The sequence below is a fragment of the Anser anser genome (genome assembly GCF_964211835.1).
Source record: "Anser anser genome assembly, chromosome: 36".
In the NCBI taxonomy this organism is placed as follows: domain Eukaryota; kingdom Metazoa; phylum Chordata; class Aves; order Anseriformes; family Anatidae; genus Anser; species Anser anser.
The window spans coordinates 245,517-258,734 of NC_139757.1; the positions used below are offsets into that span (position 1 = coordinate 245,517).

Below are 13,218 nucleotides of genomic sequence, written 5' to 3' on the forward strand. Positions count from 1 at the left end.
TGCGCGGAGCCGGAGCGGAGCCGGAGCCGGGGCGGAGCGGAGCGGGCGCGGCCCCTGCGGCAGCGGCGGGGGCCGGCTCCGCCGGTGCGGGAGCCTCCGCCGGTGCGGGAGCCTCCGCGGGGGAGCGGAGCCGCGGCCATGGGCGGCGGGGGAGCGGCGGGCGCGGCGCGGGGCGCGCCCCCGCGCTAGTGCTCGGCCCCGGGGAGAGGTGAGCGGGGATGAAGCTGAGGAGGAGGAGGAGGAGGAGAGGGGGGTCCGGGGGGGGGTCGCTCACGGGGGATGCTCCGGTTTGGCAGCGGTGCCGCCGCCTTTGTCCTCCCGCTTTGGAGCGCTCAGCACCGCGGAAGATCAGGATGATGATGGAGGTGGAGGGGCTCAGAGGTTTTTTTATATTATTTTTTTTCTTCTTTTTTTTTTTTCCTTTCTCTTTTTTTTTTCTTTCTTTTTTTTTTTTCTTTTTTTTTCCCTTTTTCCCCCCACTAGTTGTTGATAAATTGCAGTGTCATTGTCGGCTGTGCCTGCCCTGTCTCCGCCAAGGGAGGTGGGATCCACCCTGCCCATTGCAGGCGCACGCCGAGCCCCGCGATGCAGCTTTTTGCAGAGAGGGAGGGAAAAAAAAAAAAAAAGAGAAAAAAAAAACAAAACGTCTGCTCAGAGTCGTGAGGATGATGGCTACTGAGGCTTTCCAGTGCTTTTGGGGGGATTTTTTTCCTTTCATCACTCCTGGGTGGCATCGCACACCTGCTTGGTTTGCAGTCCTGTGCTTTTTTTGTGTTTTTTTTTTTTTTTAGGATCTTGAGTGCTGCATGCCCTTTCTGCACACAATATTCGGCTGTGCAGCCAGGGGACGGGGTGGTGCGGAGGGGTGTGAGAGAGGCCCCCCCGCCAGCTCGAGGTCACATCCAAGGGGCACGACCTTCCAGGCTTGTTCTGTCTCCAAAAAGGGGAGAAGGATGCTCTGCGTACCGAAGGATGCTCTGGGTACCAAAGGATGCCCTGGGTACCCAAGGATGCTCTGGGTACCGAAGCATTTTTATAGGGGGTGATTGTGCTGTCATTGAGCCCCATAAGGTGATTCTCTGCAGAAAATAGAAGAGAGAAAAAAAAAAGACTGCATTGATTGTGGAGCTGGCCTGAGTTTTTTCATCCTCACCCACCTGGCGAGCAGAGCAGGGCAGGAACTGGGAGGCGCTGGGCCACGTTACCCAGAAAATCGGGGTGGAAGCAGGGTTGTGGTCTAGCAGAGGAAGGCTGGCTATAAAGGAGCCCCCAAACCACCTGCAATCCTTGCGTGCTGTCTGCATTTTGCAGCTGGATGTGTGTGAGTGCAAACTCTTCCTGTGAAGCATGTAGGGCGCTTGATCTATTTATAAACCTAAAAAATACCTTTTACAGTCTATTAAAGAAAAAAAAAAAAGCAGCAGCAAGGATTGGTTGTACTTAATGCTCAATTTTTTAATGTGCCTGGATGACCATAATTCGCAAGCAACCGGCTATTATTATTTTTTTCCCCCACCTTCTCATAATTTCGGGAGAAATTACATGTTCTTAACCTCCTGTGTGATTTTTCCAAGTTGGTAACCCGGGAGACTCGCCGATCGCCGGCGTTGCTGCAGGCAGTTGCAGCATTTTCTCTCTTGATGCTGAGGCTGGGGGATTTTCCTCTGCCTCGCTCGCCGCGAGAGGGCCCGTGCCCGCATGCTTCTGGCGGTGTGCACGTGGGGAAATCTCATCCCCACCTGGGATTTGCACCGGTGCTCCCAGCTATATAGCTCCATGCTATTTTTTTCCGAGCTGCTGAGGCGGTTTTAGTGGTGGTGTTACAGCAGAATGCTCATCGTGGAGCGAGGAGCAGTGGGAAAAAGTCCCATGCTGTTAGAGTTGGTGTTGCCACTTAGCACACAGGTTTTATTCTCACTCTGAATATTTAATGTGGTTTCATCGTGGGGATTTTATTAGATCAGGAAAAGAGCTGTTGTTAAGTGGTCCATGATCCTGATCCGTGGGATTTCCACTGTGTGCCTTGATACCTGATGCTCCCAAATCCCAGCGAAGGGCCTGGGTGGCTGCGAGATGATGGGTGCTGCCCTTTGGGTGCTGGGAATTTTGCGTGGCAGCTCGCTCCAAGGCTAAATCAACACATTTATGGCCTGTGGTGTTGGCTCCTGGCGGGAGCAGCGTATTCAGCTCCTGTTGGCATCATCAGTGAAACTTTCTGCTCGGTTAAAGCAGCTCCCAACATTTCTGGTAGTGACATGAATGGGGCGGGATGCTCCTGAGTAATGTGCTCCTAAATGAGCACAAACCAAAAAAAAGTTTTGTTTGACATCTCACGGCCCCTGTCTTCATGATGGTTTTGGTTTCTCTCCATAACACGTGTTTTTTGGGTGTCCAAAAGCCAGAAGGACCTCTGTAGCTCCAAATTTGCTTGAAATAATTTGGTTTCTCTCCATAACACGTGCTTTTTGGGTGTCCAAAAGCCAGAAGGACCTCTGCAGCTCCTAATATGCTTGAAATTATTTGGCAGTAAGTGGCTGGATAGAGATTTACTTAGTCTGTCAATCCTTTCTGTGCCCCCCAGGTCGGGACACGGAGAGGGGACGCTGGATGCTCAGACGAGGACGATGCGGGCGGCGCTCCAGACGGGCTCCCTGTCTGCTCCGGGTCTTTGCATGATGTAGGAGATGGATGGACAAAAGCTAAATGCTTCCTATTGCATCTGCAGGTACGAGAGAAGCGTGTGGTGGCCTCAGCTAGTCGCCGGCCCCAAGACTTTCAGATAATGATGGTTGTGGTTGATATTAAGGGGAACTTCATGGCGTGGACCAAGAGGTCTTTTATTTTTTGCTGCTTGAGCCCCGCTTGGTTTTAGCTGGATTCCCCTGTGATGCTCCTGCTGTTCAGTTTCCCTCTTTCCTTTCTTCACGTGTTGGTTGTCTCACAGAAGGAACAAACCCCAAAAATCTGCTCCTGGCAGGTGCTTGCGAGACAAACCCCTCTCCCTGGGTGAGAGGGGCACTCACCCATCCCAAACTGGGATGTTTCTAAGTGTTGGGTGCCTAGGGCAGACAACATGACGTTTAGCATTGAATTCATTTTGAAAAATGGGAAAAAAAATACCGTTGTCGTCTGCATGAAGGATTTTTTTCACTAATGTGGATTGAGTAAAGGGAGTTTTGTTGTGGTGGGGAAATCCTGGATCCTCTATAAGCTCAGAAGAGACTGGCTGCTTTATTTTGTTATCCCCACTTCTCTGATCCAACACTTGGACCCAGAGTGGCAGGAGCTCACTGTCAAGCAGAGTGTCTGTGAAATATGTGCATATTCTTTTCTGATCGGTAGCAATCACACTTCCAGACAAATTTCGAGGATCACTGAGCCTCCGCTGAGCCCTGTCGTAGGCACTCAGCGCCAAGACCAAATAACTTGTCCTATCGCTGCTCCTTGTGCGTTGACTTTTCTCGTTCAGAGCTGAATTATTAATCTTCCCGTGGATTTTCTGTGGCACCCAACCAGCTTCAGACGAGGCTTTGAATTTTAAAGTGCGAAATTTTTGTTAAATTTCTGCCTTGCCCAATTTTAGCAGCTGCTTGTTTTCCAGGTGCTTGCAAGCATACACTTTTCTGGAGAACAAATATATCCAAAATGGCTTTTTAGTCATTCCCTTGTGTTTTCCCCATTGTCCTTTTTTTTTGGCAAGCAAGCACTGGGCCAGGTGAGCAGGCAGCTTTAAATGGATGATATTTTACCGAGGTGTGTGCAGTCTTGGATGAAATTTGGGCTCCTTTCCGTGTTCTGGCGTGGCTCTGAAGGTTGCTCTTCACCCCCTGGGCTGCTTCCATCCCCTCTGGGATCTCTGGTGGTGACCAGCTTATAGATGGATGCCCACAGAAATAAGGACTTGGGGGCACTGGGTTGGAACTGGGCAGCACTTTGGCAAAGAGAAATTTAGGATTGGGTCTTCTTGTTTCATTCTTCCCTCCCTTAAATTCTGGGAGAGGTGAGGAAATGCAATTTAAGTGACAGCATCAGTGCTCTCGTGAGTTTCGTTCCCCCTAACTATCCTAAAATAAATATTTTACGGTACCTTTCTGTACGATTCCCGTTGTCGGAGCCGTGGTGGCTCTCCTCAGCGCTGGGATCTCAGCGGTGTTGGAGCAAGTGGTGGTGCTCGCGTGCATCCCACGCTGGGTGCCTGCTGCCGTGCTGCTCCCAGGAGGCTGCAGATCACGCTGACCTCCACTTGCCTTTGAACCCCAGGAGCTGGGAAGCGCTGGGGCTGTGGGGAGGAGTGGAAGTGATGGGAGGTGGGAGGGAGGCAGACAAGCAGCATGTAAAAAAAGCTCCCAAATTGCTCTACTAAAAGAGTTAATAGCTCATGCCCACGTTGCTAGTGGTGTTTTTTTTTTTCCCTTCGTGCGTGTCTAACATGAGGCAGAATCAGCTCTGAGCTGGATATGCTTTGCATTTCGGAGCTGTATTTGCCTGTCTGCTTTCTGGGACGAGTGCTGGGAGCCCTGGCTGTGATGGAAATAATGCGTATTGATTGGAAAACGTCTTCTGGAGGCTGGTTTTGCAAAGCCAGCAACTTGATTCCAAGCACAGGCGTGGTGGACGAGCAGTAAATGAAATGCAGGGGTGCACCTCTTGGAATGAACCAAACGTGATTATTCCCGCAGGAATCCGTGTCCTGGGAAATATCCCAGCAAACTGGTGATGTGACTTCTGCCTTGCCTATAAATTGATATATATACGTGCAGGATGGAGCCGGATCGTGCTGGTTTTCACGTTGGCAGAGGGCCTTTTGTGGTTGTGATGAATTAGAAGTCTTTCTTTTCCCGTTGCTGGCCTCCTTGGATTATTTTGCCAGCTGACCTTTATGTTCAGAAAAGCCTTCTTTCTCATTTTTCTGCCTGGGAAAATGGTTCAGGCTTCACCTTTTGCTTCAACTCCGACGGAAGCTGTAGAGAAGGATGGATTAGGGCTGGACCAGATGCCCTTTGCAGGTCCCATTCCGCCCGAAATTTTTCTGCAGATTCATGGTATATAACAGCTGCCAAATGGCATTGGTTTGTCGTGTGGTTTTTTTTTTTTTTTGTGTGTGCTCTGCGCTAGGCTTTAGTATTTCTGCGTAGTAATGAGCGATGGGTGGCAGTGACATATTTTGCAGTCTGTTTGCTTGTCTGGGCTGAATTCAAGCCAAGCCTGGACCAAGGAGGTCATGTCACTACACGGCCGCAGTGACACCGGCTGGGGCTGCGACTGCTCCAACCGCAGCTGGTGGCTCCTGCTGGGGAGCTGCTTCGTGCCCTTTGCTTGGGTAACACGGGGAGAGGGAGCCCTTATTCCCCCCCCCCCCTTTTTTTTTTTTGTGCTTTTAAAACGTTGAGCTATTTAGGCTGGTTGAATTAAGCCTCTCCCTTCCTGCTGCCTCCGCTTGGCCTCCACGAGAGGCTGGAGGTGCGGAGCGGCTCCTCCTTTCCAGCTGGAACAAAGCACGGCTCCTGGCACGGGTCCCCTGGGTGACGTCCTCGTGAATTCCGAAATAGCCTTGCTCCGAGCTGCCGTCTGTCCGGCTCAGCTGCTCCGAGGCTAAAACATTTCACCAAAAAAAAAACTTTTCTGGGCAAAAAGAGCTTGGGTTCCTGTCATGCCCAACACACTTGAATCAGCAAGAGTGCTTCGAGTCCTGCTTATTTCCCTGATGGTTTTTTTATTAAATGAGAGTTCTCAGAGCATTGTTATTCTTTTTTTTTTTCTTCTTCTTTTAAACTAAAAAATGAAGCCGGTAGGGTGGACTGAGGTAGAGCTCCCATCAAAGGGACCAGGGTGGTGCTGCCTTGAGGAAGACTGCCTTCTTCCAGACCTCGACTCCTCTCATCAATCCCAAATATTCACCAAACCAGACCTGCAATTTAGGAGGAACTTGGCTTTTTATCTCATTTTTAGGCTGCTGGTAGGAGATTGAGTGCTGATATCAGCGCAAACCACTGAGATTTGGGGTTCTTCACTGGATGTGAAGTGCCCATGAAATGGTTTTTAAACATATGGAGGACAAGTGGTTGGGTCTGTCCTCCTAGACAGACCAGGGGAATGTGGCCACATTGGCAATTTGGATGCTAATTGAGCCTCTCTTCATTGAAAAACGAAGCCAGATTATATAGCAGTATCTGTTTTCACAGGTCTTCCTTCTCCCGCTGTAATTAGAAGCCATTTCTATCTGAAATTACAGACTCTTAAAACCACCTGCGAGTAGATCCCTTTCTCTGAACACCCCAGCATCACTCAGTGCCATCAGCAACCCAGAGAAATCCTAGCAGAGGGCTGCTGCGTGGCGCTCGGGCTATTGCAGAGCCCAGGATTTTGCTGTGATTGCACATTTTCCCTCCGTTCTTTATTGGTGGGGAAATGCAAGGCACCTAAACCAGGTCAGGAGCTTGGAGATGTCCCTGTACCTGCTTGGTGCTGGCTTTCTGTATTATATTAACGCCAAAATATGCATTCTTAGTTTCATATTATATATCTATATATATAGATGTAGATATATATCCTGCATCAAGGGTAGGGCTGCTGGCTTTCTGTATTATATTAACACCAAAACATGCGCTCTTAATTTCATATTTTATATATATATATATATATATATATATATGTATTGCATCAAAGATGAGGCTGAGGGTGGCTAAGTTAGCCTGACCTCTGCAGTTTGTCTCGTATTCCAGGTGGATGGGTATGAAGTTCGAATATAATAAAATACAATTTGTGGCTGTTTTCCTGTCAGGCTGAACTCCTGACGAGCGACTCAAATTGTAAGATTTGTTTTAGGGCTGGTGCTGCCCTCTAAAACTGCTTAATCCTTTGAATTCCTTTCAATAGCAGGATGCCCCAGGGCTGGATGCGCACAGCCGGTTCCCCTTGTGTGTGTGTTTTTTTTTTTTTTCCTCTTCCTAAGGGATATTTGCATGAGAATGAGTGACAGCAAAGCATTTTGTGTCGGGAGTCCTGTGCCAAAATGCTGAGAACCCTTCCAAGATGCCTGTTTTTGTCTTAATGCTCCATCAAGCACAGCCTGCTGCATCAGGTTGCCACAGCACTGGGCTGAATATTTGTCTTTAGGTCAAGTTTTACCCCTGAATTTTTTTTTTTCCATTATCTTTTAGGATGAGTGATGTCAGCAGCACACGATTTGTTCTGGACCTCTGTCCAGGTCAGAGGGTTGCTTCTGGATTGCTCCAAAAGTTCTTTGTTTAAGCCAGAATCAGAGAAAAAGGGGGGGAGGAGGCTTTACAAGGCTTCGGTTCTTCGTGACACCGCTCCTATCTGAAGGTACCCAAAGCTCAGCCCGCACCCCATGGCAGGTTAATCCATCCTCATTTTGAAGCCATGAATTTCCTTCTTTTCCTCTGCTTTTTATCATGAAAAATGCCCTTCCTTGGGTCCCTGTAACTAAGATCTGAATTGCAAACTGCGTTCTATCAGAAAAAAAGTGGCATTCCCCGACAAATATTACCCAGGCAAAAGAAATCAGATCACTCGTGGTGTTCCATATGACTTAGTAAGCCAGCTTGGTTCTGATTTTTGCAGCACGATAAAAAATTGCTAGAAATGAGCGAGAGATGACCAGGAGTGGCCTCCAGGTTGGAGAAAAGCGCTAGGAAGCCGTGTCTTATGGAGACGAGGATGGGAACGGTGGGAGCTGGGTTCGAAGAGCCTGCTGGAAGAATGGCTGGTTTGATCCGTTTGAAGCTTTCTCTTTAAAATGTAGATGCCCTCGGTTCTTCTGCTGGGAGCCTTCCCTTTGCTGTCAGTGAAGAGCAAAAATGAAAATTCTTGTCATTTTTCTGCTTTGTGCATTTTTTTGTTGTTGTTGTTTTTTTCCCTTGTATTATTAGTAGTAGTATATTTCTTTCCCTTGTATTATTTGTAGTATCATTACCATCATCATTATCATCATTGATTTTTTTATTATTTCTTGTTGCTTTTTTCTTTTTTCTTTTTTTTTTTAAGCTGTATTTGCAGCTGTCCTACATGAGCTCCCAGAGAGGCGTGGAAGCTGCATATAGCTGGGCACGTATCCTTTCTTTTGAGGAGAAATGGGCCAAGATTGGCGTTCTTAGTTCCCACAGTACTTGCAGCTGGTATGGTTGCAATGCAGACCCCAAACTGCCCCATGGCACAGGGGGTGAAGTTAGGCAGCACCTGGTCCGTGCAGCCAGGGATGCAATTCAACACGCAGCTAACAGATTGTACGGCCTAACAGCACGCCACGGGAGGAAATAACAGGTTTCAGCAGACGTGGTCAGCTTCTAGAGAAATATTTTGCATTTGGGGAGGAAACCTGCTAATGTTTCTCGTGCAGCGTCTCCGGCGTAGCTCTTTGGTGGGGTTTTGTGGGTCTGGTGTTGTACACCAGGATGTGGAGGCTTGGAGACCAAGTTTCCTCTATCCCTGGAGCCTGCGAGGACATCCCCATCAGGAATGCATGTGCTAGCACAGGAGAATAATCTGCTAGGAATATTCCCTCCACCAGAAAGCATCCGGCAGCCCTAGGCTAACAGGACTCATCGCTGCTCCACGGGAATGCGGAAAAAATCCTATCCATGCTTGGTAGTGGAGGCGTGGAGCAGGACCAGGAGAGGTTTCCCGGAGGACTGGCAGGTTGTGAGCTGCTCAGGCACCTTTCTCCCCTGTCTGGTGGGAAATGATCCCAAACGCTATGAAGGTGATAACATTATTAAGCCCGGAGGCACCAGCAAGAGGTCGGTGTGTTCATCAAAAGGCACTTAAAAATGTTTTCAGCCTCCAGCATCTCGCACTGGAGAGGTGCTCACAAGTCTACAGAATTTAAGGCGCCATAAGTGATGGGCTACAGCCTATTAATTAGAAGGAAATCAGGTTTGCTCTTTGGGGTCTTGCCGAGGTTCCAGCGGTGGAAGTGTGGAGGTCGCTCCTCTTCTGCCCTGGTGGGTTCAAGGCTTGGAAAGATCCAGGGGGATCTCCTTTGGCTCTTTTGTTCTGCTAAGGAGATGTCCTAGAAGCATTTCCCCAGGCATGAAGGGTGCTGGGATCCAGGCAGGGTGCTCGGTGAGGCATTTGGATTAGCAATTAAATGAGGAGAGAATGGAAAGCAGCAAGGGCTAAAAGAGGGAAATGTGATGGGGACACACGTTGCGGGAGAAACGTGTTTCCTGCCCCCCCAAAAACACGTTTTTACGCCCCAAAGCCTTCACCCCCAGGAGGGTGGTGTGCTTTTGCTGTCGTGGTTTTGGCTCACCAGCCTGAGCTTGGAAGATCCCAGCTTTGAGGAGGAGATGAGCACAGGTTGCTGGAACGCAACCCTGGGGTATCCAAAAGGTTTCGTACAGTAAGTCTCAGTGTCAGGGTTTTCATTCCTCTTTACTCACTAGAACATAATCCTCCCCAAAAAGGCTGCGATGATGAGCTCTGTCTGCTCTTACATTTACATTTTCTCCATGGCATACGCTCCATCAGGAGCTATTTGCCTTTGTCTGGGTGCTTTTGGGGAAAAAAAAAGAACTTTTCTGCATCTCAAAGCGTATTTGAATTTAACAAGAGGACGGTAATGCCTTTCCTGATGTATGCTGCATCCTTTAAAGTTGCTTTCTTGCGTATAATAGTCATTATTTCTCTACCTCATTTTCTTTCTTTTCAGCTGTTTGCAAAGGTTTTTACGAAAGCTGATTCACCTGTGACTGCTATGTAATACAATCGTTGCTGCCTTTTAGATGGTGTTAAAATGAAGCTTTAAAATTGTGCCTATAAAACACCAATTTATCAAATCCTCCTGAAAAGGGGACTGTCAAAGCAAGTTTGTTTTTTTTTTTAATCTTTATTGTATTATTATTAAAAGCTGGCAGAATATATGTTTATAGGGGACGATTCTACTTTGCATCTGCATCCCTCAGTAAAATGTCTTAGGGAATTTGAGGGATAATTTTTTTATTCCTATTTTTCCCCCTTTTTTTTTGAGGGATAATATTTTTTCCTATTTTTTCCCCATTTTTTTCCTTTTTCCCCCTTTCCAATCTGCTTCCTAATGACACCTGTGTGGTTATGGCTGCTGACCAAAAATGCAGCATTAGGATTCCTGTGTCAAGGAGTTTGCTTAAACACTCGGAACAGGATGAATTGTAAAGTAAGGGAAAAAAAATAAAATAGAATCATTAGCTGGGACCTGAAGAGACTTATCTTTAGTTGCAAAAACTTGGCAGAAGCTTGGCTTTGCTTGCAAGCGCACTTCTTTCCTCTTGTAGAAGAGGAGAGGACAAAATGCGATGTCTTTCAGCAGTATAAGGAAGTGTTTCAGATATTCCTATTAATTGCAGAGTACAGACATGCCTTAGACTCCTTGGAAATGCAAAAAGGAATAGTTGAAGTAGTTTATTTCTGTAGTAGCCCAGCTGGCTGTTGTGAAATAAGGGGCCAAAGGGCTGTTGTTGGATGAGAGGCGGCTTGGAGGCCGGTTCGCATCCCCGCGATGCAGAGCCTTGCTTAGAAATAAAAACAAAGGATGCACTGGGACTGTCATGAATTTTGGGGCTATCCCAAAGCTGGGAGGGGACCCGTGGTCCTGGTGGTCACATCGGCAGGTGCTGGAGGATCATTGCTTTCCTGTCTGGTTTCCACAGCTGTTTGCTGTGGTCATTTCTCTCTCTTTTTTTTTTTTTTCTTCTTAAACCAACAGCTTTATGACTTTAGCAAATTGGCATTAGCTTAGAGGGAGTTAGAGCAATATAAATCCCTAAGTGGATGATTTATTTTGTTTGGAATTCAGATGTGAGCAGCCACTGTCGATGAGCGAAGTCGGCTAATCCTGATTTGCAGCCCTTTAAATTATGATCAGAAGTGGTCACACAAGGATTAAGTGCAGTCCAAATAATCTACTGGGAATGTAATTCAGATTAAACCATTTGTATCTGTGTAAAGCCAGTCTGTGTTGAGTTAGGCACCTTATGACATGGGTTTAATGCCCATTCCACGTCTCCCTACGTTGTAAATATCTGAAATTCATCAAGACAGTATTTAACACTTTAGATAATCTCAAATGTAGCCTAGGTTAAAAAGGAAAGAAAAGTTTTGTGTTAGAAATTGTATTATTATTCACGTGGAAGGATGTTGTGGTTGCTGATGCTGACACATGCAGAGTCCAAACGTGCCTTGATGCACACCTAGTACGCCTTGCATCCTCCTGAATTGTGCTCTGACTCGTTTTTTGCTTTCTTAGACAATGGGATGTGCTGATCTTAAGTAACTTTGGAGGTTTTGGGGTCTGCAGGACAAGGATAAGCCGTGATGTCCTACAGTGGTGCGTCGAGAGGCGTCCAGATGATGGACCAGTTTGCCACCGCCTTTATCCCTATAGTTAGCTCACTGGATTTCTGGTGTTTACTTCAGCACACGCACGAGGGGCTGCCCAGATTTCTCTGCCAATTGCCACGGTTGTGCTTTTGGGTTGTTCTGGGTCTTGGGAGAGAGCTTGGTCCTACCTTGCCCCATTGCAGGCATCCCAAGGGGGAGAGGGTGATGGCCAAGACCTCAGATGGCTCCCACTCATCACTGTTGGTGGTTTTGGGGTAAATTGGTACCTCCTTAAATTATAGTTTAGCCACATCTGGTGGTGATGCACTATTTCTTCTGTCTGGGAGGACAGGAGAATTTCACTACAAGCTTTTCACACTCCTCCAGGTGATCACTGAGGTGAGAACAGGGGCACTCACTATGGGGCTCTCAATGGCTCTCCACCATCCTCCCTTAGGACTGAAGTCTAGATGCTGCTTTTACATCTTACAGCAGCACTCGTGAAACCAAATTAGTTGGCTGTGAGCTGAGGGTCGCTTTGCTCTACCCAAAAACGTCAGAGCAGCCCCCTTGCCGTGGGTCGTGTGCCATGGGTTTGCCCTTCTCCTGCTTCACCAGCACCCTCCATGCACGCGAGGACTGCTGCTTTGCCATCTCGTTTTCCTTGCCCTTGTTTTCAGCGGTGGTAATTACGGGTCACGAATTGCAAATTGTGACCTTGCTGCTCCGTGTGTGTTTGCCTCGCTTTGCTTGAGGATGTAACTTGGAATGATGAGAGGGTGTCTATCCGTCCAGCTTTTGGCCTCTGCCTCCAGGATCATTACTCCATTACAGCATTTAGAGACCTCAGCCTGCCCTCTGCAGCCCGATATTTAATATATGACTCCCTTGGCACCGAGGACACATGAGCATTGTTCAACGGAGGGAATCGCCCGGCAGATAATTTTTGTTGGTGCAAATAAAACGTGGTTTGCATGGCAGTGCTTGGAGATCCAGCAATGGGGTTGCTGTCTCCTTCCCAGACAACGCGGGGCTTGGCATTTTGGAGGTTTAATAGCAATTCATGTTGCATGGGGAGCTTTCTGCTTCCAAGCAAGATGTACAGAGTCAGGATGGTCTGCACTGGAGAGGAACCTTTCAAGCTTGATGGCTTTGCGTTGGAGTTTTTAGCCAGTTTGACCTTAAACTGAAGCCCACCACACAGCTGGAGCACCCACAGCATCTCATCTTGCTCCCGCTAAACCTGTAACCACGCAATAATTGCAGTTGCTTTGGTGCTTCAGATGAATGCTCCTCTCTGGGCATCTCAGACATCTGCAGCTTTCAGGATTGAGCTTGGTTTTTTAGACCTGGGCTGTTGTCTCCTCCGACTCCCAACCCAGGGAGTTGTTCTGTACCGTTGCTGCGCCGTGTGTGTTGTTTTCTGCAGGGTACTGCTGGAAGAGAAACGATGTCTAGGAGAGATCCAGTGCAATTAGAGCCACAGCAATAACCTAGATTTACTGGAGCAGTGCTGCCACTTATTAAGTGTAAGTGTGCAGGTCCTTAAATTCCCGTCGGGATTGTGTTTGCCTATTGGACTGTTTTTAAGTCTGCGTAATACCAGATATGGCTTCTCTGCCAGAAACAATTCGGGAGATAAACAGCTCCATCCGTGCAGGCTTCAAACAAAGGTTTTTCCCTTAAGAAGGAGAACTTGGTGAAATAGCCCCTGGTTTTCCGAGAGCCAAATTTGCGAGTCTAAAGACGTGATGAAAAGGTCTGAACTTGCTTGATCTCAAAATCGCAGCTACTTTATTTTTCCTCATTGAGACATCAGCCTTCGGAATAATTTAGTACAGCTTGCTCCCCAAACAAGCTACACCATTATTACTTATTTTGATAGCGCCGCGAGGAGCT

At 47.7% G+C, this 13,218-nt stretch overlaps 1 protein-coding gene across 1 annotated transcript in view; it reads left to right on the plus strand.

Annotated features, from left to right (window-relative positions):
- The first annotated feature begins 32 nt into the window (after window positions 1–32).
- LOC310888506 (leucine-rich repeat and fibronectin type III domain-containing protein 1-like protein) overlaps window positions 33–13,218 on the plus strand; it is a 44,864-nt gene continuing 31,678 nt past the window's right edge. The window contains exons 1-2 of the mRNA XM_083815245.1: window positions 33–208; window positions 2,582–2,725. Coding sequence (XP_083671371.1) covers window positions 2,685–2,725 — 41 coding nt within the window. The 5' untranslated portion in view covers window positions 33–208; window positions 2,582–2,684. The remainder of the gene's footprint in view (window positions 209–2,581; window positions 2,726–13,218) is intronic.